General features: G+C 40.1%; 1 protein-coding gene and 1 pseudogene across 3 annotated transcripts in view; one reads left to right on the forward strand and one right to left on the reverse strand.

Annotated features, from left to right (window-relative positions):
• The window catches only part of FAM3C (FAM3 metabolism regulating signaling molecule C), a 54111-nt gene extending 28951 nt beyond the window's left edge, over positions 1-25160 (reverse strand). Inside the window, exons 1-3 of one of the 3 annotated variants that reach the window (XM_088018324.1) lie at positions 25143-25160; positions 11254-11308; positions 6501-6605 (exon numbers count right to left, since the gene is read on the reverse strand). In XM_088018324.1, the coding sequence (XP_087874450.1) occupies positions 6501-6605; positions 11254-11266 (118 nt within the window). In that variant the 5' untranslated portion in view covers positions 11267-11308; positions 25143-25160. Of the gene's footprint in view, positions 1-6500; positions 6606-11253; positions 11309-19532; positions 19611-24970; positions 25064-25142 lie in introns of those variants that run through there. The other 2 variants (XM_028104935.2, XM_028104936.2) reach the window with 2 other exon arrangements.
• Positions 24450-25493, forward strand: LOC148162533 (uncharacterized; annotated as a pseudogene).
• The last annotated feature ends 1063 nt before the right edge of the window (positions 25494-26556 follow it).

The following is a 26556-nucleotide window of genomic DNA, read 5'->3' on the forward strand; positions in this document are numbered from 1 at the left end:
ACTGTTCAAATCAGGAATTCTGGTATGCCTAACTTATGGTAACAAGATACGGGAAGACAGTGGGGTCAGAACAGGGGTAATGTAACAGAGCTCCTTCATATATGCTGGGTACTCTTATCGAGTACTTTTGCATGTATTACTGATTTAATCATCATCCCTGTTTCAAAGAGAAAGAAACTGGGAACTGAGAAGTTTACTGATTTGATTTGTTTCAAGTCATAGTTAATAACTGGCAGAGATCGTTTTCAAAGTCCTATTTCACTCAAGCACCCAAACTCCTATTGAGTTGCAAAATGGGAAATGTCTGAGGTCCTCTGATCACATGCATAAAAACTGCTAGTCCTGCTCAGGGCAGGAAGCCAGGATAGGGAGCTTTCAGAACAACCCTTCTGACTGCAGAGGATTCAAGACTGAAGACAAGGAGTCCACAAGGACCAGGATGCTGCTAAAGTAATCCAGGTAAAAAGGCATAGCAGCTGGAACAAAGGTAATGACTGTGGGTTTGAAACAAGTAGACCAGTTCAGAACGACTAAGGAAGCAACACTGATGGGACTTGAGAATGGACCAGATGGAGGGATGATGGAAAGGGAGCAGTCAAGTTTGCCTCTTGGACATTTGGCTTTAGAAGCCTTCATTTATTCATTCACATGAACCAATGAACAAAAACACCATGTCTGCACTCAGATGCTCATAATCTAGTGAGGAGATAGGGGTAAGGAATGGGTTCTTTGCTGAACCTGCCAATTTTAGATACTTGGGAGACGATCCAAGTGGGAAAGTCTCAAAGCCACCCTAAATGAGATCTGGGATGAAGATATAAATGGGAAAGTTAACAAAGGCTACCCAGAGAAGCCTCTGGATTTAAAATCAGAGGGCTGATTAGAGAATTTAGAGACATCAATAATCAACTAATGCTCAAAGAGGAGTGTGGCTGAGCAAAGGGAGGTAGAAGAAAAGCCAGGGATGAGCCTATAAAATGGTCAAACTAGTTTGCTTGTAAAACTTAAAGAGATTTAAAAAAAAAAAAAAAAGGTAAATGCTATTTAATTCAAAAAACGTTACTGGGATAGGATTTGGGGAAAACCAGTTTTTTTAATCATTAGGCTTTTAAATACTAACATCACCTCCATTTACTCTGTGTAAGAATAAAGAGAAAAGAGGTTAAAGGTTTAAAAAAAAAAAAAAACAAATAGGGGAGCCTGGGTGGCTCAGTCAGTTAAGCATCCAAATCTTGATTTCAGCTCAGGTCACACACCATCTCAGGGTCGTGAGACTGAGCCTTTTGTCAGACTCCGCACTCAGCTCAGAGTCCACTTGAGATTCTCTCCCTGTGTACCTCCCCCGCTTGAATGCACACATGCTCTCTCAATAAATAAATAAAATCTTTAAACAACAACAAACAACTCTTGGAAAGACTTTTCTTCCCAGACCAGATGAAAACTAATTTTTATCTAATATTTATCAAAACCAAAAGCCCTCTACTGAGCCTGCAATTCTGAGAATTTTAACACCTGAAAGCCAAACAGCTAAATTTTCACAAATAAAATGGGATGTTCTCCACATGTAGAGTAGGGGCACAGCAGGCCAGCAAAAATCCCTCCTTCCCTGCCACTTGTATTCTTCCAACTACCGTGACAGCTTTAATTCTTAATTTCTTCCAATACATACAACTTTTCACTTGAAGGAACAATAATAAACATTTTTTATTTGGTTTGCACTTTTTTCAAGTTTTATTTAAAATTTTTTATTTTAGGGGCACCTGAGTGGCTCAGTCGTTAGGCGTCTGCCTTCGGCTCAGGTCATGATCCCAGGGTCCTAGGATCGAGCCCCACATCAGGCTCCCTGCTCAGCGGGAAGCCTGCTTTTCCCTCTCCCACTCCCCTGCTTGTGTTCCCTCTCTTGCTGTGTCTCTATCTGGCAAATAAATAAAATCTTTAAAAAATAATAAAACAAGATAAATTTTTTATTTTAAGAAAATAAACAGCCAGGCACCATTTTTACTGTGGAATAATCATGAATTATTCAAGATTAAGTTGCATCAAGATAAACTGAGATTTTGTACAGTTTAGATATAAAATATCTCTGGAAAGCTAAAGAAGCTCACTGACTGCTGAATCTTTTACATTAACTGAATTTAATTTTCAAATTACCAGTTGTTTTTATGGCTTATATGACTGAACAATTCTTAATAATTTAAAATGACTGAAAAACAAAGGTCTCCAATATCTATGAAATAAGTACCATATCAAATAGAATTAGAACACTTTCTTCAAGGAAAAGGTTAATGGCTTAATCATTATTATCTACTCTTATCAGATGAGCTGAGAAAATGAATTCACCTGGAATTTTTTTTTTTTTCAGATTTGGATTTCATCAATGAATGCCGTCCAATAAGTCAAGCTACAGAAATCAGAACTATTTCATAATTTAGTTTTTAATAATGTCAAGTAATTTATGCATATACTATTTCAATGGTTTAAATCCGAGAGTAAAAATAAATCAACTCAATAGAACAGTAAGTACTGCAGTTATATATGCAAAAATAATTTGGAATGTGTTTAGTACATTCACTAGTTGTTAAGTATCCATGCTGAAAACTAACACTGTGTTAAAATGCAATCATAACTAAAACTCACAGATTGTATCCATGTTGATACCCTGGTTGTGACACTGTAGATAGTTTTCTAAGATGTTACCAATATGAGAAACTGTGTAAAGGGTATGCAGGATCTCTTTGTATTACTTCCCATAAATGCATGTGCATCTACCTACAATTATCTCAAAAAGTTGTGTGAAAAGCTTGTTTTTAAAAAATCACAATGTATTTTAGTAATTTCAACTAATTGTGAGCAAAATTTTCATCATATTCTAGAAATAGTTCATATTATTTTTCTACAATAGTACTATACAATCAACCTAAATCTAAATTTATAGAACTATCAAGTAAGCTATTATATCAACACAAAGAAAAAAAAGGAAAAATTCACCACCAATACAACTGTAGTTCACCTCATGGGACCTACTAGTATACGGATTATAGAAACAATTCTAATGTTGAGTTAAACTTATCGCCCTTTGGTAAACTGAGTTAAATGCTAAGCAAATGGCAAAGACAACCCTATCTTCATCTTTGCCCAATTATTCTGTGATGAGAATTAAAACAAATTAAATTTTCACCAATTCAATAAATTGGAATCCAATAAGGTTTTGTGGATACAGTGTAAGACTTCAGATATGATAACAAAATAAGCCATCTGTCCTAAGAATGTGTAAATCAAATACCTAAAACACACACAATAAAACCTTGCAGATTCCGAACATTAGGAAAAATCAAAATGAAAATTAAGAGACAACTATCCCAGTTAAAATAGCTCAGCATCTGTTCATAGCTGACTACAAGTGGCTTTTCAATTAATATAGTTTTAAATGAGTCCCACTTTGGAAATATTCTTCCTTCCCATGTAAAAATCCTGATCCTCAATCACTTACATCCATTTTCCATCCAATCAGCATGTACTGTCTACATGTACGGCCCAGCGCTAGAGCCGGGTGAAGCACCAAGGTGTTATTGCCCTTAAGATTCATTCTCTAATAAGGGAAAACAGATACGTGGAAAATAAAAGACATTATACAATGTAAGGCAGAATAAAATGAGTGCCAAATTGAGATATAAGTACTATGCTTTAGGAACAAACAGTTCAAAAAAGAAACTACACATTCTAATAGGAAAAGGGGGAGGTTCAAATATAATTTCTCTCAAGAAGGGGCATTTATGCAGTTCTGAAAAATGAGAAGGATTAACGGAGGAAGGGGGGCTGAGAAAGATGTGCAGTGTGAGGAATCGGCATGAGCAAGGCTGGGGTGTGGGCCTACAGATGCTGTGCAGACCGGCACAGCGAGTGCAAGGCATGGGGTAAGGAGGGGAGGGGCAGAGGCGGGTGAGGGTGTGAGCGTGCCATCCTAAGTAGGGACTCTGATTTTACTCTCTAGTTGTCAGAAGTACCAAAGGTTCATGAGTGTTAAGAGAACTGCTCTGCAGCGATGAAACACAGATACCAAGGACGAGAAACAGACATGGAGCATCCCTGCAATGCTTACACAGACGGTCCAGACTAGAGATGAAGAGCCAAACTAGGGCGAGCGTGGCTGTGGATTCACCCAAGCCTCTTCTCTCTGAAAACACTGGGCCTGTTCCCAAAGTAGTTTTTTTTTATGTGTACCAATGGTCCCATTGCCTTCCTTCTTTCAAGGACCCTCTTTTTCTTGTTTGTTCAGTCTCATCCCATTGACTTGTAATTCCCTGAATCTTTGCCCAAAGCCTATAGACATGCGAGTCTCTACAGTACTTCAAAAAAGAAAAAAAACAGTGGTGCCTGAGTGGCTCAGTCGTTAAGCGTTTGCCTTCGGGTCAGGTCATGATCCCAGGGTCCTGGGATTAAGCCCTGCATCAGCCCGGCAGCGGGCTCCCTGCTCTGCGGGAGGCCTGCTTCTCCCTCTCCCACTCCCCCTGCTTATGTTCCCTCTCTTGCTGTGTCTGCCAAATAAAAAAATAAAATCTTAAAAAACAAAACATTCAACTTGCTTCTGCCACAATCTTCTTCCCTTACCATAAACCTTTCTTTTTTTTTTAAGATTTTATTTATTCATTTGACAGAAAGAGACACAGCGAGAGAGGGAACACAAGCAGGGGGAGTGGGAGAGGGAAAAGCAGGCTTCCCACAGAGCAGGGAACCCGATGCGGGGCTCGATCCCAGGACCCTGGGATCATGACCTGACCCGAAGGCAGACGCTTAACGACTGAGCCACCCAGGCGCCCCACCATCAACCTTTCTTAGGTGACCTGGCCATACACATTGTTTCCCCAGTGACCCTGAACAAGTCCTCAAAGGCTTCAGTGTTTTTCTGCCCCAGTATTCAACCGCAACCAGCTGTGATCTCAAAGGACACCAGGCTGGCCTCTTCGTAGTTAACAGAAGACAGAAGTCACATTATCACTGTACTTTGTAACGACTACTATATACTGAATCCGTGTGTGTGTGTGTGCGCGTGTGTGTGTGTGTGTATTTTTTTTTTTAAGGGGCGGGCAGAGGGAGAAGGAGAGAGAGACACCTAAGCAGGTACCACGGCCAGTGCAGAGTCTGACAGGAGGCTGGATCTCACGACCCTGAGATCATGACCTGAGCCAAAATCAAGAGTTGGACGCTTAATCGACTGAGCCACCCAGGTACACCCCTGGATACTTCATTTTAAAATGGGTATTGAAAAACAGATGGTTCAGGAGGAAAATAGCCAGTACACTGAGAGGAATGGTTCAAAGGGGGGGGTGGGGGTGGGGATTCCATAATTGGAGAAGATGAAAACTTACAAAAAAAGATGTCCTGAAAGAGTATGACTGCAGTTTAACTATTTGAGAGCTCACTGGTGTGGAAGGAACTCCAACAGATAGATCAGTGCACTGATACTACTGTGGAGTATAAAAGACAGAATTCAGTGCAATATAAAAAGTACTTTTAAGTAGTTATTGCCAGAAAAGTCACCTGAAAATGTTTATAGAGAAATTGATGATTACACACCAGAACTGTCTAAAGCCTTGATACTCAGTACGTGGGTCTGTGAGTAGAAACCTCAGCATCACCTGGGAGTTTGTTAGAAATGCAGACTCTCAGGCCCCATTCCAGACACTGAATCCGAGTCTGTATACCAAGATCCTGGGGAGATTCCTTTGATATTAAAGCTGGAGGACCACTGGTTTAAGGGAGTCTTGAAACTAGATGTGAAAAGAAGTGAACGAGGTCTTGGTATCCCTTCCAAATACTAATTTATGGAAAGCAAAACTCCCTATTCCAGAGATCTCAAAGTTGTTCCAACAGACTTCTGTCTCATGGGTCAAAATACTATTTCTAGGTTTCATATTCTCACTTTTCACGCATAATTTTTAATACCTTAAACAACGCTTCAACCAAAGCTTATTCAAACATTTCAAAAGTTAACTTATTTTACTAACTTAAGAATATTTTAGTTAAAGTAGCTTACAATGGTATGTTTACAATATAGCATTAAATAAACTGGCAAAGAAAAAAATGATGCAGAAGGAAATAAGGGTAGGAAAGCAAGATGGATTTCTGTGGCTGGTATTTAAAATGCATTATCATGACTCCACTTACTAACTGAGGGCTAGATTTGGTTCCAAGTTTTCTAGCAGCCGACTAGAATAGCATCTGATATCTTCCAGAATATTCATTTAGAAAGCCATGAATGAAATAGACCCCATTAAATCTATTCCAAATGTTGAATAGAAGATTCATGCTTTATACGGAATTAATTTTAAGACTTCCTACTGCGTATTTTAGAATATTCTAATGGATCACACTTACTGACATATTTACACTTTCTTTTCTAGACAGACTTAAACAGCAGAGTGACTTGACGCTGATAATTGGTAAAAATTTATAGACAACCAATCAAAAACAAGATTTAAGGGGAAAAAAATGGAACTTACCAAATAGATTTCCTAAACTTGCATCCATTTTTATTTCAAATACTTGAGATATAACATAAAATGTCAGTAAAAATACTGCCACAGCTACCACCAACTTTGCAGCACCTAGAAAGGGGCAGAAATAATTCGGCATGAGCTCCTGAGACCACAGAACTTTTATGAATGCATTTTCATGAAAAATTTAAGTTTATAAAAAGATTTCTTAAAACTAGTAAGTTTTATCTATTGGATCTTAATTTTACTTGAGTTACAACAAAAACTGCACCCACCATCCATCAAGATAAGGGATTTTCCTGATTAAAGAATTATCAGATTGGCTAGTAATCCAAACACAAGACTGCTTGACTCATCTGCCTAGTTTTCTCATGAAAAAACAAAAACAAAACCAACAACAAAAAACCAAAACTACACAAAAGTATCATGGCAAATGGAACACCATCATCAAGTATGTGGGTTGACGCATTCCTAACCCTTTCCAAATACAAAGGGCAACACTATACAGGGATAATCCAAAAACGCTGGACCTTGTGGAGATACTACAGCAACACCATGACGCTAAGTAAGGAACTCTCAAGTGACATATAACAGGTTTACTGTCCTATCACCATCCTATCTCTTAGAGCTACACAAGCGCTCCTGCTATGGCGAACAACAAAGTTACACAAGCGCTCCTGCTATGGCGAACAACAAAGTATTCATCCTTACGCTTATCCTCCGGGAATCCTAGAGGACTTAATCTAGCACCTATCGCACATGCTTCATAGTGCGGCTACATGATAAGCTCTATCAAGACACACTCGTAGACTTTCATACCTTTCCACCTTTAATCATTTCTGAGTGCCTTACAGAGTTAGCACTGCCAGCTACTAGCTAACTAATTGCTTAACAGGAATCGATGACTTGTCTTTTTTCTCCATAGGTAGGCAAATCTAGGAAAGGAAAAAAAAAGTGCAAGACAGGAAAGGAAATGGAAAATGACAAGGAAGAAATATCCTCCCTCTCCCCTAGGATCTCAGAGCATCTCATTAGGTTGTTCAATAATACTAATATTTGCCTGTACCATCTCCATTCCCCTCTTACCAAAAGTTTAATTTATATTGATCTAAAAGAGGTAGATGGGATCAGGAGGCATCTCTCCACCCTTAAGGACACAAAAGCCCAGAGGTCAGGCAATTGCGCCCGATTACAAATAACATCGCAGCAGCAGAAGGCCCAGAATCCAGGGACCCTGATGGGGCCCAGTGCTTGGTACAGTACTCCATTCTAGCACCAAATTACCACATTCTCCTAAAGCACTACCAAAACTCAACTCAGTGGGTAAGGAAGAGTAAAAAAGGAACTATATGTTCGCTCTAATTTCCTAAACCTAAAGAACTAGGACTACATCCTTCAAGGAGCGGGAAGAGAATGAACTGATGCTCTCAAAGGGCCAGTGATGCTGAGAAGTGCTGGTTTCACAGAGCTCCGCACTTCTATTTAGAAACACTCTACAAACACAGAAATGAGATGGCAGTGAGGAAGCCTCACTAACCTAATCAATCTCCGCACCTGCTGTGTCCGACCTTCTCCCTGCCAAAAATCACTTACTTTCAAAAGCAACTACAAGTTGCCTACATGTTTAGTGCCTAAGAGAGCAAAATTCCAATAGGCTTTGAGCTCTTGCCCCCAAGGATCTAGCAGAGTGCCTGGACATAGTCATTCCTCTCAACAAGTGTTTGCTAAATAGATGAATGTTAAGAGGTGACACATTCCTTCTTGATCACTTAAGACCCAGGGCTGGAAGACTGTGTATCATATGACAGTCTTAACCACTCATTTCCTAGCAATCATGAGCATGTGCAACCAGAGATAACTTTTCCCTGCCCCTTAGAGCAGCTATATGAAACCTTTAGCGTTTAAGATTAAAATATTAAAATGAATGAAATATCAAGGTTATAATACATGAAAGTTCTAGACTAAATTCAATACGAAGTTAGACCTGAGCCTACACTAAACAAACTGTATACAACATATACATCATATATATGCATACATACATATATACATTTGTGTATACAATACACACACACACCATTTACTGAGTACCTTCTATAGAGCTAAATGCTTTATAAGCATAATCGCATTAGCACAGCTTTCCAGTGTATTATTTTCATTTTACAGAAAAGAAATCAAGGCTGAAAATTTTTTGGTCACTTGCCTAAGGTCACATAACTAGTTACTGGCAGAAATGAGTCTTCACCCAAGACCTAGTCACTGGCACTGGACCCTCAGAGGAACTAAGAGGAAATAAAAGCTCTAAGGCAGAGAAAAGTTCGAGATCGAGAAATGAACTGGTTAACAGAATAAACAGATGGCCCCAGAAAGGAGCAGGCAGGTAAATACTAGCACAGCCTCCATAATGCTAGAGTTCTAGAACTTCTGTTACAGAGGGGTCTCCTCCAGAGCTAGTCACCGTTCAACTCTGGACCTAAAGGGACCTGACCATACCACACCATAGTGCCCATTCTTTTTTTTTGGGGGGGGGGGTGGGGTTAAAAATTTTAATCCTTTCAACTTTACAAGGTTTTTTTTTTTTTTTTTATTAACATATAATGTATTATTTGCTTCAGGGGTACAGGTCTGTGATTCATCAGTCTTACACAAGTCACAGCGCTCACCATAGCACATACCCTCCCCAGTGTCGATCACCCAGCCACCCCATCCCTCCCACCCCCCACCACTCCAGCAACAGTCAGTTTGTTTCCTGAGATTGAGTCTCTTACGGTTTGTCTCCCTCTCTGGTTTCGTCTTGTTTCATTTTTCCCTCCCTTCCCCTATGATCCTCTGTCTTGTTTCTGAAATTCATCCTATCAGTGAGATCATATGATACTTGTCTTTCTCTGATTGACTTATTTCACTTAGCATAATACCCTCTAGTTCCATCCACGTCATTACAAATGGCAAGATTTCATTTTTTGATGGCTGCATAATATTCCATTGTGTAGATATATGAATGGATAAAGATGTGGGGTGTGTGTGTGTGACACACACACCACCCCACATCTTTATCCATTCATCTGTTGATGGACATCTAGGCTCTTTCCATAGTTTGGCTATTGTCATAGTCCCCATTCTTAACTTCCCATGAGACTCTCTCTTCTTTCTAGCCATGGACTGCACTAATCTGAGTGTGTCCCTATTTTTCACAAACCAAAAAGCATACACTTTAGACACTGTTGCCTTACTATAAAAATAAAGGCTATGAGAATATTTCAAAGCAACTAGATTTTCTTAAATTAGAAAAGATTAAGCACGCTAAAGGCAATAAATTAACAGCTAATCTCTCTTTGCTCATCAAAACCAACCCCTTCAAGACCAATACTAGGAATACTGCTAAACATAAAATAAGTACTCAGTGAATATTTATCAATTGACCTTGGAATTGGAGAATCAGAGAAATGAACTAAATGAAATCAGAATCAGAGAAATGAACTAAATGAAAATTTAATTTCAACTAGAATGAGTGTAGTCATGTGAGGAAGAGAAAACTTGATTATTTCAATCACTATGTTTAATTACTGTACTTTTAAAATCATGTGGAGACATGTGACCATCAGTAGTCAGTCCTGCCGTATTCAAAGATCATTAAAAAAAAAAGACATTGTAATATGTTTTTTAAACCACAAATAAGCTCTTAGTTTCTGGGAATATTTTCCTTCAACAACTGAATAGCTACTCAAAAAAAGGACAGTTTTGTAGGGGTCCAGATTTCCAAATTTCCACAAGGGCATCTGTGAACCCTGGTATCTCTGCTTAATGAGTATGAGGTTTAATCACCTGCACCTGATTCCACAAAATGACGACTGAAGCAAGAAGTCTCGTTTTGTTCACCCACCTTGACTTTAGACACTTTTTAAGAGATGCCCCCCCATAGGAAAATACTTGGCTTGCTGGTGAGAAGATGATAATTACAAGAAAGACGATCTCGATTTTGAGAAATTACAAGTTACCTTCTATGCTGGAAAGTATAGAAGTAGAAATTTCTACATAGTAGAAATTTCTACGTAAAGTGTGCGTTTCGTCTAGGGCCTTGGCTGTGCTGAAGGGAGGGGAGGCACTGGGAGAACACACTTTCACAGTCAAGGCAAGAAGAGGGCGTCAGCCTCTCCCAGTATTTATGCATCTTTCTATAATGTTTAAAGATAGTTACCTTAACACTATGAACATCGAGCTATGTTTTGCAATTTCCTCAATATGCTTATCTTAGACATAACCTCACTTAGGCAGATTGAACTCGAACCAGCAAATATTCACTTAAGCAAACATACATTTTACCGAATTGTTCACATACACTAGTTTCGTTTCCAGGTAAGTACATATATAGCAAAGACGTAAGCTTCTTCTAAACTTTATGACTTATTTTTCTCAAAAAGCAAGAACTTAGCAAAAACAAAAATCAGTCTCCTTAGGTTGTCAAAATTGTTACTTATATGGGCATTTTATTCTATTAGGCAAATAAGCTTAATGTATAAGAACATAAACATTAAAGCCATAACTTAAAAAAATTTCATATAAATAATTTTCACAAAAGTCTGTCCAATTTGTGATTTACTGACTACATAAAAAAGTAGGCGAAGTAGTGATTTAGTCTGTTATGTATCTGTATCAGCTTTGTTCTTAATATAGAAAAAGATTACTTACTCTCTCCTTTAGCCATTTAAATAAACAAGTTATGTGAAAAGTAAAACTATTTCTACTGAATTAAGTATCTTACCTGCTACCCTCATGTTTCGTTTTTCAGTCTATGGCACTTTTCATTAAACAACCTCCTAAAATCAAAAGAAAAGGCAAACATCATTAGGTCTAGAATGAGCATTCCTGCCTAGATTGAGTTTGACTTGAAGTATATATAATAACCTAATTAGACAAATGTCATGACATTTGTGTGTGTTTCCCTCCTAGGAAATTACTCAAGATAGATGAAATTTTAAAAAGAAAATGAAAAAGCAAGTAAATGAGTTTGATAGGAAATTCATGCAGAGGTTTAACTAGACAGCTGCCTCAGTCTACTCCACCTATGGTATAGGAAAGGAATTCAAAAGAAAATTTTGATTAATGAATCTGAGACCTTTGTTTTAGATTGTCCTTGATACCGATGTTTCAATGCTGATGTCTGATCTAGTAATTCACAGAATGTTTTAAATAAAAATAGCAGCACACCCCTGAAGGACACAGAAAGGAAGTGAACCATCCAGTTTGTTCATTCACCAGTAAGAAATAGACCAGGGTGGGGGTGGTGAGCATCCAAGGACCAGTGTTCATAGGAGAGCTCCCTTTCTTCTGCCCAATTTCCCCTGAAGAAAATATCAACATTTAAACTAATAGCAAATGGAGCATTATTGATTTCTTTTCCTCTGTTATCTGAACACCTTGCACATAATACGAAAAGCCAGTGTTATCAATCTATTTAAGCTAACTACTTATCCACAGGCTAGGGAAATACTAAAAGGAAACAACAGATACTAAAGTATCCATAAGCCATCACATAAAAGCAGAAAGAAAAAAAAAAATCCTTGGCTTTTCAAATGAAACGCATGACTGGTTTTAAATCCTCTTTTGACTTCCAGCAAAATGGAACACTACACTCACAACACTCACTTTCCTCCCAGTTAATATTCCAAAATAACTTCGCTCTTATCTGAATGTGGCCTAGAAAATTTCTTTGGAAATGGGTAAGCAGTTGGGCAGATGCATGCTGTTCTTTTTCACTACTTCCAACCCCGCAGAGGACCCCTGCGCCAGCGAAGTCACCACCTCACAAACCACCCCCACTGGCACTGTCCCACAGGCCTGCTTCTACACTGATACTAACAGGACCACAATAAGCGACTGCAAATGTCTAGCGGAATTCATGTTTTCCATTAAATTTCTGAGAGAACATTTCATAAAATCTCTAAATTAAAATCTCATAAAATCTCAGCCTAACGCATTTTTAATTAGTTTGCTTATGACAAATTAATGACGCAAGAGTGTAGATCAGCATAAGGAAAAAGTATCGAATATATTTGAGAGCATATCAAGGAACGTGTTTACAGTATGCTAATTCCAAGTCATTCCTAACTTGTCTTCTTAGGATGACATTTAAAAAACAAAGAAAATCATTACATATAATCATCTCAAGGAGAAAAAAGCAGAAATTTAGTGGAATATACCTGACATAAACCTCAGGCTGAACCTCCAACAATCAAGCAAGGATAAAACAGCTTCACAGAAAATTAACACAACAGTAAAAAAGTAAAAAGTCCTGGGCTAGAAATTCACAGCTCTTGAATCCAGAAGCAACAGGTGGAAGAATCTACAGTTTTTCTGATACATTCATTAAAAAGGTAGAGATACAGAAATTGGAGCTATTTACCAAAACTAGAATACTGGTGGTAGGAAGAGCACTTTTAAGATAGACTAGAAAGGAACAAAACCAACAGAACAGAGAGCCCAGAAATGGACCCTCAACTCTGTGGTCAACTAATCTTCGACAAGGCAGAAAGAATGTCCAATGGAAAAAAGTCTCTTCAACAAATGGTGTTGGGAAAATTGGACAGCCACATGCAGAGAATGAAGCTGGACCATTTCCTTACACCACACACAAAAACAGACTCAAAATGGATGAAAGACCTAAATGTGAGAGAGGAATCCATCAAAATGCTTGAGGAGAACACAGGCAGCAACCTCCTTCACCTCAGCCGCAGCAACTTCTTACTAGAAACAGCACCAAGGGCAAGGGAAGCAAGGGCAAAAATGAACTATTGGGATTTCATCAAGATAAAAAGCTTTTGCACAGCAAAGGAAACAGTTAACCAAACCAAAAGACAACCGACAGAATGGGAGAAGATATTTGCAAATGACATAGCAGATAAAGGGCAAGTGTCCAAAATCTATAAAGAACTTATCAAACTCAACACCCAAAGAACAAATGATCCAATCAAGAAATGGGCAGAAGACATGAACAGTTTTCCAAAGAAGACATCCAAATGGCCAACAGACACATGAAAAAGTGCTCAACATCGCTCGGCATCAGGGAAATCCAAATCAAAACCTCAATGGGATACCACCTCACACCCCCAGTCAAATTGGCTAAAATTAACAAGTCCGGAAACCACAGATGTTGTCCAGGATGCGGAGAAAGGGGAACCCTCCTACACTGTTGGTGGGAATGCAAGTTGGTGCAGCCACTCTGGAAAACAGTATGGAGGTTCTTCAAAAAGTTGAAAATAGAGCTACCATACGACCCAGTTAATTGCACTACTGGGTATTTACCCTAAAGATACAAATGTAGTGATCCGAAGGGGTACATGCACCCCAATGTTTATAGCAGCAATGTCCACAACAGCGAAACTATGGAAAGAGCCAAGATGTCCACTGACAGATGAATGGATAAAGAAGATGTGGTATATATATACAATGGAATAGTCTGCAGCCATCAAAAAAAAAAAAAAAACCACAACAAAATTTTGCCATTTGCAATGATGTGGATGGAACTAGAGGGTATTATGCTAAGTGAAATAAGTCAATCAGAGAAAGACAAGTATCATATGACCTCACTGATATGAGGAATTCTTAATCTCAGGAAACAAACTGAGGGTTGCTGGAGTGGTGGGGGGGTGGGAAGGATGGGGTGGCTGGGTGATAGACTTTGGGGAGGGTATGTGCTATGGTGAGCACTGTGAATTGTTAAGACTGATGAACCACAGACCTGTACCCCTGAAACAAATAATACATATGTTAAAAAAAAAAAGATGGTACGAAGGGAAAAATGAAGGTGGGGGGGATCAGAGTGGGAGATGAACCATGAGAGACTATGGACTCTGAGAAACAAACTGAGGGTTCTAGAGGGGCGGGGGGGTGGGGGAATGGGTTAGCCTGGTGATGGGTATTAAGGAGGGCACATACTGCATGGAGCACTGGGTGTTATACACAAACAATGAATCATGGAACACTACATCAAAAACTAATGATGTAATGTATGGTGACTAACATAATAAAATAAAATTTAAAAAAAGGAACAAAACCAAAAAACCTCTGATAGTACCTTTGCTCCCCAAGAGTGTAGTCTAAGTCAAAACAACAAGTTTCAGTGTTTTAAATAAATGCTCAAACCCAGTCAGGCTGCTAATGTGTAGAAGTGCACAATCATCTGAGAGTATGCTGCAAGGAGGGCCACCCCAATGCCCCTCGGCCACAGAACAGTATGTGACCTAGACTGCAGAAGAGAGCCCACATTAGGATCTCAGACTGACATCCAGAATTTCTTTGAATACCTTGTCATTTAAACATTTTCTTTAACCCAACTACCTACTTTACTCTAATTTGGTCAAGTTTTATTAAAATCAGGCCTGACTCAACAGGCCTCAACCTAGAATTAATCAATTTGAGGACAACAGATAAAAACAGAGATCAAGTGATACTTTCATTCTCTCTTTAAGAAGTAGACTTGAGTTACAACAGGTGAACAACAAGAACACCATTCTATTTCAACTAAATAAGCCATAAAAACAATTATTTACCAGGAGGGGAAGGTCTTGTCAATTAAAATAAACTAGGTAATGCACTCAGCAGTGCTTTTTGTACACATTCTTATTTTATGTAATCTTCCCAGGAGCCCCCTAGGTGTAGTGCGTGTTTTGATGGCATTAGAAATGAGATCAAAGGGTTTGTCTCAAGTCATACAAAGGGTTAAGAAGCTGATAGTACAAATACACTTCCCCCTCACCTCAGGAGCTCACTGACATACTCTAATAGAAGCAACTTGCTGACCAAATTCCATGCCAATCAATGTGGCTTTTGTAAATTGCTCAGGAATTTGTTAACCTCTGCTGCCAACTAGCCACTCCAGAGATCTGACAGTTCATCAAAATGATTAAGCGCACATATTAAAACACCCCTCCAAGACAGAAAGCATAGAAGAAAATGAAGCATACAAAAACACCCACTGATGGATTCACTATTAACAAGCGACAATCAACTAAACCAGAAGAAAGTACTATAAATCCTTCTCTGCAAATATAAAGAAACCATCACTTAATTCAATCCAACTTTAATTCGGTGCTAGTCAAATGGCAATGCACATGCATCAACTGAGTGAAGTTCGGGTGACTGTAATACTCATGCAAACTAGGGCTTTTCACAAAGACGAAGAAAAACAAAGGTCAGTGCAAGCAGATAGGTTTCAGTACATTTAGGCCCTATGATGGCTAAATTTTATGTGTCAACTTGACTGGGCCATGGAATACCCAGATATCTGCTTAACCGTTATTACGAGATTGTCTGTGAGGGTGTTTCTGGATGAGCCTAACATCTGAGTAAAGCAGGTGGCTCTCCCCAACAAAAATCCGCCTCATCCAATTGCAGGCCTGAACAGAACCAAAAAAATCTGAGTAAGGGAGAATTAGCTCTCTCTGCCCACACAGTCTTCCGCCTGGAACGTCATCTTCAGCTGCCTTGGAATCAGGACTGAAACTTCCAACGCGGGCTTTGTCGGTTCCGTGGCTGGAGGAAGATTCACTGGCTCCCCCAGCCGCCTGGGACTTCTCAGCCTCCACAACCACAGCAGCCAATTCCTCAGGATTATCGATCAATCTCCGGTATCTTATCTCCTCTCAGTGCAGTATCTCTAAAGAACCCAGCCTAATAACAGGCTTCCTCAAAATCAGAACGGTGCAGTATCTCTAAAGAACCCAGCCTAATAACAGGCTTCCTCAAAATCAGAACGTAAGAGATTACATTTTCAGTCCTAGAGCAGTTAAAGAGGGAAATGAGCAAACACTGAAAACAAAACGACTCTACACCTAATGGTCATGAGGGTGAGTTACTCTCCCATAGTTTACAAACAGAAGTATGGCGTTAAAAACAATTTGCAAAAGGGCCAGACGGTAAATATTTTAGGTTTTGTTGCCCATACATACAGTCCCCATGGCAACTACTCTGCTTGGCAGTTGTACCTGGAAAGCAGCCATAGACATACGTAAACAATGGGCCCAGCTGTGTTACAATAAAACTTTATGAACACTGAAATTTGGATTTCATAAAGTTTTCATGTTACCAAGTAATACTTTTCTTTTGACTTTTTTCCCAATCACTTAAAAACATAAAAACCTATCTTGGCTCAGGAGCCACAGTGACCCATGGGTCGTAATTTGACAACCTGAGACAGAAATCAAAAGTAAAATTTAAACTAAAAACAAACAAACAAACAAAAAAAACTTTTAAAATAGACCATGCCCTAATATTTCAACATTTCTTGCAGGGTTATTTGCAGGACATAAGTTCCACAAGGCTTCTACTGGTCCTCTTGGAAGTACTGCCACAGATGTAGGACAGATGGAACAACCCTAAATTTTGTGTTCTGTATGCGTTCATCATACAGTTTCTTACTCCACTGGTCTCCATTGGAAGAAGCAGGTACTCCATGAGGAACAACATAATGGATCCTCTTGAAAAGGAAGGAAAAAAAAAATCCTTCCCTTCCCATAAATGAAGCAATCCATCTATAGCAAACACAGGTATAATCTAGACTTTGGAATGTTTTCCAAAGCAATCTGAGCAGGTATAAAGAAATGGATAAAAATTAATGTTAGGGTTAGATCTGTACTTCTGAAACAAATAACGCAACATATTTTAAGAAAAAAGAAAAAGAAGAAGATAGCAGGAGAGGAAGAATGAAGGGGAGTAAGTCAGAGGGGGAGACGAACCAGGAGAGATGATGGACTCTGAAAAACAAACTGAGGTTTCTGGAGGGGAGGAGGGTGGGGGGATGGGTTAGCCTGGTGATGGGTATTAAAGAGGGCACATTCTGCATGGAGCACTGGGTGTTATGAACAAACAATGAATCATGGAACAGTACACCAAAACAAATTATGTAATATATGGTGATTAACATAACAATAAAAAATTAAAAAAAATTAATGTTATTACAATCCATTTCATTAACTGTAAAATTATGTTGGTGAAGAAAACTGACACTACTGTTTTCTTTACATAGGTATTTAAAAGTGATTATTTTTGTGATAGGCTTAAAGCAGGTGGGTGTGTATCCGATGTTTGATCAACTTTTAAAATTGCAAATATTAAGCTTTCAAAAATCTTTACTTAAAAAAAAAACCCACAAACTATCACTATAGTAGCTGCAGACTGCTATCAAGTACCCTGTCTCACCACACACTCACCTTGCCAGGCTAGATACATTTTTAAAATGACAGAATGCAGAGGAGTGAGAAGACTGCATTCATCTGAAAGCACCAGAACATTTAAAAACTGATTATGACATCTGAGCTGCTCTCATTGTGTTATGAATATTATGAATTTAATAGAATTTGGTGTTAACACTAAATGCTTAATAGAAAAAAATCCGATTACTAACTTCATAAAGTATTTCAGTACTAGTAGGCCACTCTGATTCTCAATCCTAGAAAATGCATCCATTTAAAAGAGTCTACCACTTCAACATACACACGTTACACACCTTTTTAAGAACCGGGTAGGTTTAACCTGGTAATAATTAAAGGAAAAAAATTTTTTTTCTTTGAGGGAAAGAGAGAGTGCATGCAAGCAGAGGTGGGGGTGAGGGGCAGAGGGAGAGAATCTTAAGCAGACTCCAAGCTCAGTGCAGAGCCCAATACAGGGCTCGATCTCACAACCCTGAGATCATGACCTGGCCAGAAATCAAGAGTCAGACACTTTTAATCGACTTGGCCACCCAGGCACCCCAAATGAAAATTTTTTTTTTTTTGAAAATTTTTTTAAATAACTACCTAACAATTAGAAAAGTATCCCAGGTTTTTAAAGGACCAAACTAACCTTCTTTCGACTAGAAGAAAAAAGGAGCAAAAAATCAACATATTCCTGGGAATGGGGAGAGGAGATCTGTATGGATTCTATAATGTCAAGAATAACTATTTTTTTCAAATGATCACTGAAGAAAAACATGACTGTACCTATTCCTTCTGCAAAGCGGCTTTCAAAAATGTGAGACTGTAAAGCAACAGACCAAAACTTAAATAATGGCTCAAGAGTACCAATAAATCTTTCAGAAAAGAATTTTAATTTCCTATTGAAAACATTGGGAAGAGAGGGATATAATCTATGCCTAGATTTTTTACATTATCTGAACTACCATCAAATGGCTTTTCTTATTTTGTAATGCATCACATTCAAAATACATTAAAAAGCGGATTAGTAGCTAATTATGGCTAAAAATCAAAAAGATTTAAAAGCATACTATGAAAAAGCACAGATGAGCCAGAAAGTGTTTCTAACTCCCCTCCAGAATGCTAACCAATGCTTAATATGAAGCATACTGGGATTGTTCTGGGTGAATTTTGCTTTCCTCCATAGTCCACCATAAATTCCTACACCTTGTTTTTAGTTGGTTCTCCTGGCAGGGAATGGAGAGAGCAACCCTTTGAAAACGTCTACCTGATCTACAGCAGTTAGATAAAATGCCCTTCTTCTAAGAATGAAATATGACAATCAACCTGTCTTTCCATGTACAAAAGCAAAGGAGCCCTGCTAAGTAAAATCATGCCCGTGCCTCTCCTAGATCAACCTCACCCCAAAGACTCAGTGGAGGGAGAAGTAACCACACTTGGCAGATCACCCACACTACATCCTAAGAGAAAATGTATTTCAACATGATTCATCTCAAAGTTAAGGATTCCCTAGTCCAACTCCTTCAACCCATGTGAATTAGCTAGAGATCTAAAGTTCTTACCTCTTCAGGACTTTGAGGTATCAGATTTTGGAAATATTTCAGTTGATCAAGAAGCTTTTTAACCACGTTTTCTGTAAATACTTCAGGTGATTAAAAACTAAATGGACATGTGTTCTGCTTCCCCTCCCAAATCTAACAGGGCTAGCCAACCTTTTCCTGACAAAAATATTTCATTTTCTAAGATGATACCACTGAAGGAAGCACCCTAAGTAGGTGGGGTTGCTCTTCGCTGAATTCTCATTAGTGGAGAAAGATTTGTTGGAACACACAGGCATTCTGTCATTCAGTACCTGATATGCCACAAAGGCACTTCTTCAGTTGGCAGCCAGAGTTCAGGTTTATTCAGAGACAAACTGCTGTTTACCCTGATTATTACCACTATATCCTGTAACTACTCAAGAGAGGACAGTAGATGGCTGGTATACATGCATATTATCAGCTCCTGGCATCAACAGGGACTCTCTAAAAGAAAAAGGGTGATAAGAAAGATAGAAATCAAATGGTCAAGCCACACATGATGTCAATGTGACATTACATTAGTATCTCAGTAATTACAAAATGGAAATCACTAAAGTACAAAGAAACTGGAAATAAGACTTTTGAACTGAACTATCAACACATAAATGACTAGAAATGGATAGGATGAAAATGATACGGGGCCAAACTGGAGTACATTACACCCTTCCATCCAGCTACCTTGCATTTTAAAACAAGTCATCAGTATAATCTTCATTACAAATAAATGTCAGGTAAGGACACCTTACATTAAATTGTATTGTAAACAAATACTTTACATGGTAAAAGATCTGAAGAAATGCTACACTGTAATTCTTGTATCTCATAGCTTCTATGACTCATAATCATTTACCTTAAGAGGGGCCTGTGGTTCCTGGGGCACCTAAGATGATTTTATTGATTGTAAGGTATACACTACTTCCCTCATCATAACATGTCTTAAACTGGGATGAGGTTTACAACCACATTTTTCCCCCATGGTAGTATATAAAATAATAGTGTACCTTACAAATATCTTGGATTTTGTAATCCAAGATTTTGTAAACCAGTATATCTGGTTCTTTGAAGCCCTAACTACAAATGTAACCCACAGCATGGACACCACGATTATTGGTGGGCTTTTTAAAATGCAAATTCCTGAGCCCAGAATCCCTAGGAGGATTAAAACTCCTGCATGTTTAATGAGCTCCCCAGGTGGTTCTCACTCTCACTCAGATCTGAGAACTTCAGATCTACAGTACAGCAATCCAAACACACAGAGAAGTTTAGAGATGGGGGGGCGGGGGCGGTGAGGCAGATCAAGGCCAAAAAAGCCCAAAGGTAAAACTCATAAAACAAGAATTTCATTATTTCCTTAACAATGAATGGAAATCAGCCTGACTCTGGGCCAGGTCTCCTGTTGGGGTGAGGAGGGAAAAGCGGGCAGTGAATAAATCTGGAGACAACATACTGAGGAACAGCGAAGAGAGAACTCTTGTTTGCAATGGTTAGTTACAACAGTATTGGATTCAAAATTACCCAAATGTTTTCTTGCAGTTTTTCCTCACCCACCAAAGCAGAATTTCGCTTAAAAAGTTATAATCCAGTGGAAGAAATCAAATGGTGATCAGATTTCTGTAAATGGGAGCACCAACATGCCAAAAACAGAAAATGACACCTAGTTTGGCCTGCTCCTTCCGAGTTCTACAACTGCGGGTTAAACAGCTGTAATGTAAACCACTTAATCCCACACTGTACCATCCAGGAAAAGAGAGATGGACTGACAAAAATACCTATCATTGAGAACAAGGGCAAAAATAACACTAAATACATTTTAACTGTAAGAAGTTCCACATATGTAAAGAAGTGTCCAGTTCACAAATTGCAACAACAAAAAAAGATTAGAGAAAGGCACAAATTTCCATACAGTCTAACTACCTTCATCTCCTAAAACTATGTTACACTGTACCAGGCGAGAAGTTACAAGTTCCTACTCTGAGTGAATGTTTAAGAATACCCTACATAGCTACTCCACTAAAACTGTATTTTTTTTTAAGATTTTATTTATTCATTTGACAGAGAGAAACACAAGTGAGAGAGGGAACACAAGCAGAGAGAGTAGGAGAGGGAGAAGCAGGCTTCCGGCTGAGCAGGGAGCCCGATGCGGGGCTCGATCCCAGGACCCTGGGATCACCACCTGAGCTGAAGGCAGACGCTTAACGACTGAGCCACCCAGGCGCCCTAAAACTGTCTTTAAATAGTTTACAGAATTTAACGGACCCAGAGGGGACGTAATGCTGTCGGTCAAACCTTCCACGAGAAGAAATGGAGGAGCAGAGCCGTTGTCTGCCCTGGATGGCATGCCATTTCTACCACAAAAGCTGAATGAGGGTTAGCAGCCTTTTGCAAAGAACAGGTAGTAAGTAAAATTTTCTGAAACAAGGAAGAAATTTATCTTTGTTGATCACAGGTCCTTCAAAACACATTTAACGATCACTTAGCTGCAGATACTGAATGGTATTGATAGTATACCTGACACCATACTATGTCTTAAGTTGTGTAGAACTGAAGATCAAAATCCACTCAGGAACTGACTCACGGCTATAGATGTCCCTGTAACTTTTTCTCCCTAGCACACAAAAACTCACCAGGGGCCATCAATGGATGACTATAAACAAAATGTGGAATGCATCCATACATGGAATATCATTTAGTCATAAAGTCAATGAAGTACTCTTACATGCTATCCTACGGATGAACCTCTAAAACATCATGCTGAGTCAAAGAACTGAGACATAAGAGATCACATCTTATAGAACGCCATCTATATAAAATATCCAGAACAGGTAAATCCACAGGGACAGAAAGCAGACTAACGGTTGCCTGGGGCTCAAGGGAAGAGGGGATGGGGAGTTAACTGTTTAATGGATATGAGGTTTCCGTCTGGAATGATGAAAGTGTTTTAGAACTAAACAGAGGTGATGCCTGCACACCACTGTGAATGTATTAAATGCCACTGAGTTGTACACTTTAACATAGTAAATTTTATGTTAAATGAATTTAATTTCCTAAAGAAAGAAATCAGAAAAAAACTCACCAGAGTAAAACTGGAAAAATCACAAAGAGTAGATGAAAAAATTAATTGGATTACAAATAAGGGAAATGTAAGTCATCTTAGAACAGCTTCAATCAAATGGAGGAGGCCAATGAAAAAGAGAATGAAAAGAACCGCAGTGGGGTAAGCGGTGGAGACTTAGGAGAACTGCAACACTTAATTTCCTCCTCTGAAAGTCAGCGGACTGTATTTTAGGAGCTCAATGAAAGCCACAAAACCTCTTAAAGTTTAAACATCTTAGGAATCTTGCTCAATCTCCCCAAATTAAGAAAATAAGGCCTTGCATGGAATTAAATAATTTGGTTAATGCCATTCATGAATCAACTAAATGCAGAACTATTGCTTAAAAGCCAGATATGTGATCCCAAAGACAGGAATCCTTGTGGACTAAGGACAAAACAAATGTTTGCTACTGTACTAAGCTCTGAGCTAGCTGCATTTTTGTGAGACCTAAGGTCAAAATTTGTTGGTTCTTGGGTCTTGCACCTTTCAGCTTTAAGAAATGGGCATAAAAATGAAAAAAAGAGAAAGACTCACTGCCTCAAAGAAAATAGCTTTGTGAAGGCCCAAGCTATCTTATTCACAGTGTCCATGATACCCCTAGTAACAGGCACATATGAGGTACTTCAATATTTTTAAATGAATATAAAAATTTTTGAAGGGCGCCTGGGTGGCTCAGTTGGTTAAGCGACTGCCTTCGGCTCAGGTCATGATCCTGGAGTCCCGGGATCGAGTCCCACATCGGGCTCCCTGCTCGGTGAGGAGCCTGCTTCTCCCTCTGACCCTCCCCCGTCTCATGTGCTCTCTCTGTCTGTCTCTCACTCTCTCAAAATAAAAATGAATAAATCTTTAAAAAAAAAATTTTTTTGAACACTGACACCACTTAAGATCTAAAATATGTAGTAAAAAAAAAAAAGACTGATGACCCAAAACCGAGACTACCACTTTTTGCCACTCAACAATCTATTAGCCCTTTGTCCCTCTCTCCAATTACCTTCCCTCATTAATGTATCTTCATTAATTATGAAAGATTAATTACCAATGCTTAAGGTAGCAATCCAAATTTTGTAATTGTAATATCTATTAAGTTTATTTTGAAAGCCACTTTAACCCAGGGGTGCTCAGTCTTATTCTGATTCCCTTTTGAAACAAAAGTCCACTCCCATGGGGATTTTGGAGGGTCGCGGCCTGTGGCCTATGTCCTTTTTAAAAAGCCTCCTTTGTGTTTGATTCTGAGAGATCCCCTGGTTGAGAATCACTGCATCGGACTGTTTATTTCTCACTATCAAGAAATGCTAGTCTTCAGTGAGCTGAGAAAACATTACATGGAATTTGTGAAACAAAGCTTCTAACACCTGTAAAAAGGGGGGGGCTGTTGGTAACTTCAGTAAACAGCTAAAGAACTCAAGAGACGGGCAGCCTTTAGAAAGAGGTACAATTGATGATATGAACAAAACTGATGCCGATTCTGCCAATTTCTTGTTGAAGAACATAAACTATTTATTTTCTAAGTTAAAATGGAGATCTCTTTGTACTCCATAACGCACTGTATGAATATCAGCAATGTTTCCAAAAACTTGGTAAATGTGACTGCATACCACTAACCCCACAAGGTAGTCAAGTGTCCAAGGGGTCTGGCATTTACTGTCATCTGGTACCCCTGTACCTTTACTTAACCTCTAAGAGAGTTCACATTTTCAACTGTAAAAATCAGAAAGACAGATAAAAGGACTTACTCTTTAGCTTGTGAGAAATAAAAGTGCATATGAAAGCATACAGCACAGTGCCCAGTAAGCAATCTAAAATTACCTAGTATCACATCTTGTTATCTATATGTTTCCGACTAAAGAAAATAAAAACAAAGGTTCTGTCGATTAGACAGCAGCTCTCTATTATATGAAACTTAAAGTAGGGTGGAAGGAGAAGATGATGAAACAGAGGGGAGATCTCAACCTCAAATCATCAATTTGTCATTGTATTATTTAGATCTAGGGTCACTAACCATGGTACACACTAGAGAATTTTGAGGACGGTAGCAAGAAAATGGGGAAGAAAAAGAAAGAAGGAACAGCACATTCATCAATGACGCCCAGAATCAATGAGCTGGATGAATTTTAAAACTGAGAAGTACCTCCAGTTTAGGAGACGCTAAAACTTTACAAGTGAGCCCAGACGGCCCTCCACAGAGTACAAATGCAACATCCAGTTCCACCCTCGCCTCGTCAGAGCACTGGGCCCGGGTTTCCGACGGCAAGCCGGGGCCCCAGCGAGGCACGCATCCCGGCCGAGGCACCGAGCCGAGCGCCAGGTGCAGGCGCCGCCCCGCCCTCCGCGGACTCGGGCCGGGAGACGCCGAGCAGGAGAAGCACCGCCGAGGCGGCGGCCCGAACCCCGGCCAACCGTGCTCCGGGGGCCCCGGTCCTGCCCGCTCTCGCCCCTCCGCCCCTCCCCCGCAGGATGCGCCACGACGACCCGGGCGCGCCCCGGGGCCCGCCCCCAGCCGGCGGGGGCCGCGTGAGCGGAGGATGAAGGTGAGGGTGGGTGCCCCACTTCCCCTGGACGCCCACCATCCCTCCCCGCCCTCCGCCGCGGCTCCCTCCGCCTCCCCGTCCGTCTCACCGGCCTCGCGCCTGCCTTCCGGCCTCTCAGCGGTCAGTCCTGCCGGGGGCCGACGGCACCCACCGCCACCGCCGCCGCCTCCCGCTCCCTCCCCCGCTTCCTCCCCCGCTTCCTCCCGGGCTCCTCCGGCTTCCCCTCACCCCCGCAAGTGGCCAGGAGGAAGCCAACTCACTCGCTGCCGGGCCTCCTCCCCGCTTCCCCGCCGCGACCAATGGGCCCCCGCCACCGGGAAGCCGCGCCCGCCCCCTGGCGGTGGAGGACCGAGCGGGCGCCCGGCCGGCGGGCGGGAAGGGCCGGCGAGCCGAGGGAGAGGTGGGCCCCAGCAGCCCCCGCCCGGCGCCGCGCTATCTGGACTTGCCACGTGGGTGCGGCAGCAGCGGTGCTTGGCGGCGGCTGGCAGCGGCTAGCACCCGAGAGTGGGAAAAAGGTGTCGCGCCCCCCTTCCCCTCATTCACACACTTTCATAATCCTGACCTTAAAGGAATTTAAGATAACCAGCCCCATTCTAGAATCGGTTTTATGAGACAGTCTCAATCAACCTAGGATCTTAGGCAATTACCGTTTGACTCCTTAAAAGCTAGCTAACATTGTGAAAATGCTACCTGCCTGAAACACTGGATCTCTGATAACCTTAAACGTTTGGCCCGAGGGAAAAATACGTGTATTTGCACGTCGTTTTTGTTTAAATTATTTAGCAACACAGCAGTTAGAAATGTTCTTCTCCTCTACACACGTTTTTCCTACAATTGGATTGATAATTGGGAAGTCAATCCAAATTCCATTATTTGAAAGCTGACCCGACAACACAAAATTGTTTCACAGTTCATATCCACATCCCAGAACAATTAATAACTGTTAAATATTAAGTAGAATGTCAGGACAATACATGGTTGGAGAAATTAAATTGCATTAAAAAAATAATAGGGTTTCACCGTAGTTAAGTATTCTACCCAGCCTTAGCTTTTCTCCAAAAATATAAAACGCAGAACCTAAATAATAGCTGTGAATTCTGCAGTTTGTATTCCATGGGAGAAAGCAAGAAATGCATTCTGAGAGCCTTCTTTGTGCCCAGTACTTTGCTGGACCTTTGCTGGCCTTTGGGTATGTGTTCTCATTTAATGCTCACAACTTAGTCAAAATAGATATTATTTGCCTATTACTTTTAACAAATCAAAAAATCAAGACTCCAAAACTGAGTTTAAATAACTTGCTCAAAAATACAATATAGTAAAGCTGTGAAGTTGGAATTCCAGCCGAGGTCCATCTAGCTTCAAACAAATGAGGCACTTTGTTTCTTTTACTTTTTTTTCTTTTTTAAAGATTTATTTATTTGAGAGAGAGAGAGTAGGCAGAGGGGCAGAGGAAGAGGGAGAGAGAATCCTCAAGCAGACTCCCAGCTGAGTAGGGAGCCTGAATGGGGGCTCAATCCCAGGACCCTGAGATCACCACCTGAGCCGAAATTGAGAGTCAGATGCTTAACTGACTGAGCCACCCAGGCACCCCAAGGCACTTTGTTTCTTAGGGTGCATAAAACCACAATATTTACTCTACATGTATTTCCCCTAGTTCCCCCTATCTCACTGAAA

Source organism: Eumetopias jubatus, unplaced genomic scaffold (assembly GCF_037043125.1).
Source record: "Eumetopias jubatus isolate StellerSeaLion01/CBP00866 unplaced genomic scaffold, mEumJub1_p1.0 scaffold_14, whole genome shotgun sequence".
Classification (NCBI taxonomy): domain Eukaryota; kingdom Metazoa; phylum Chordata; class Mammalia; order Carnivora; family Otariidae; genus Eumetopias; species Eumetopias jubatus.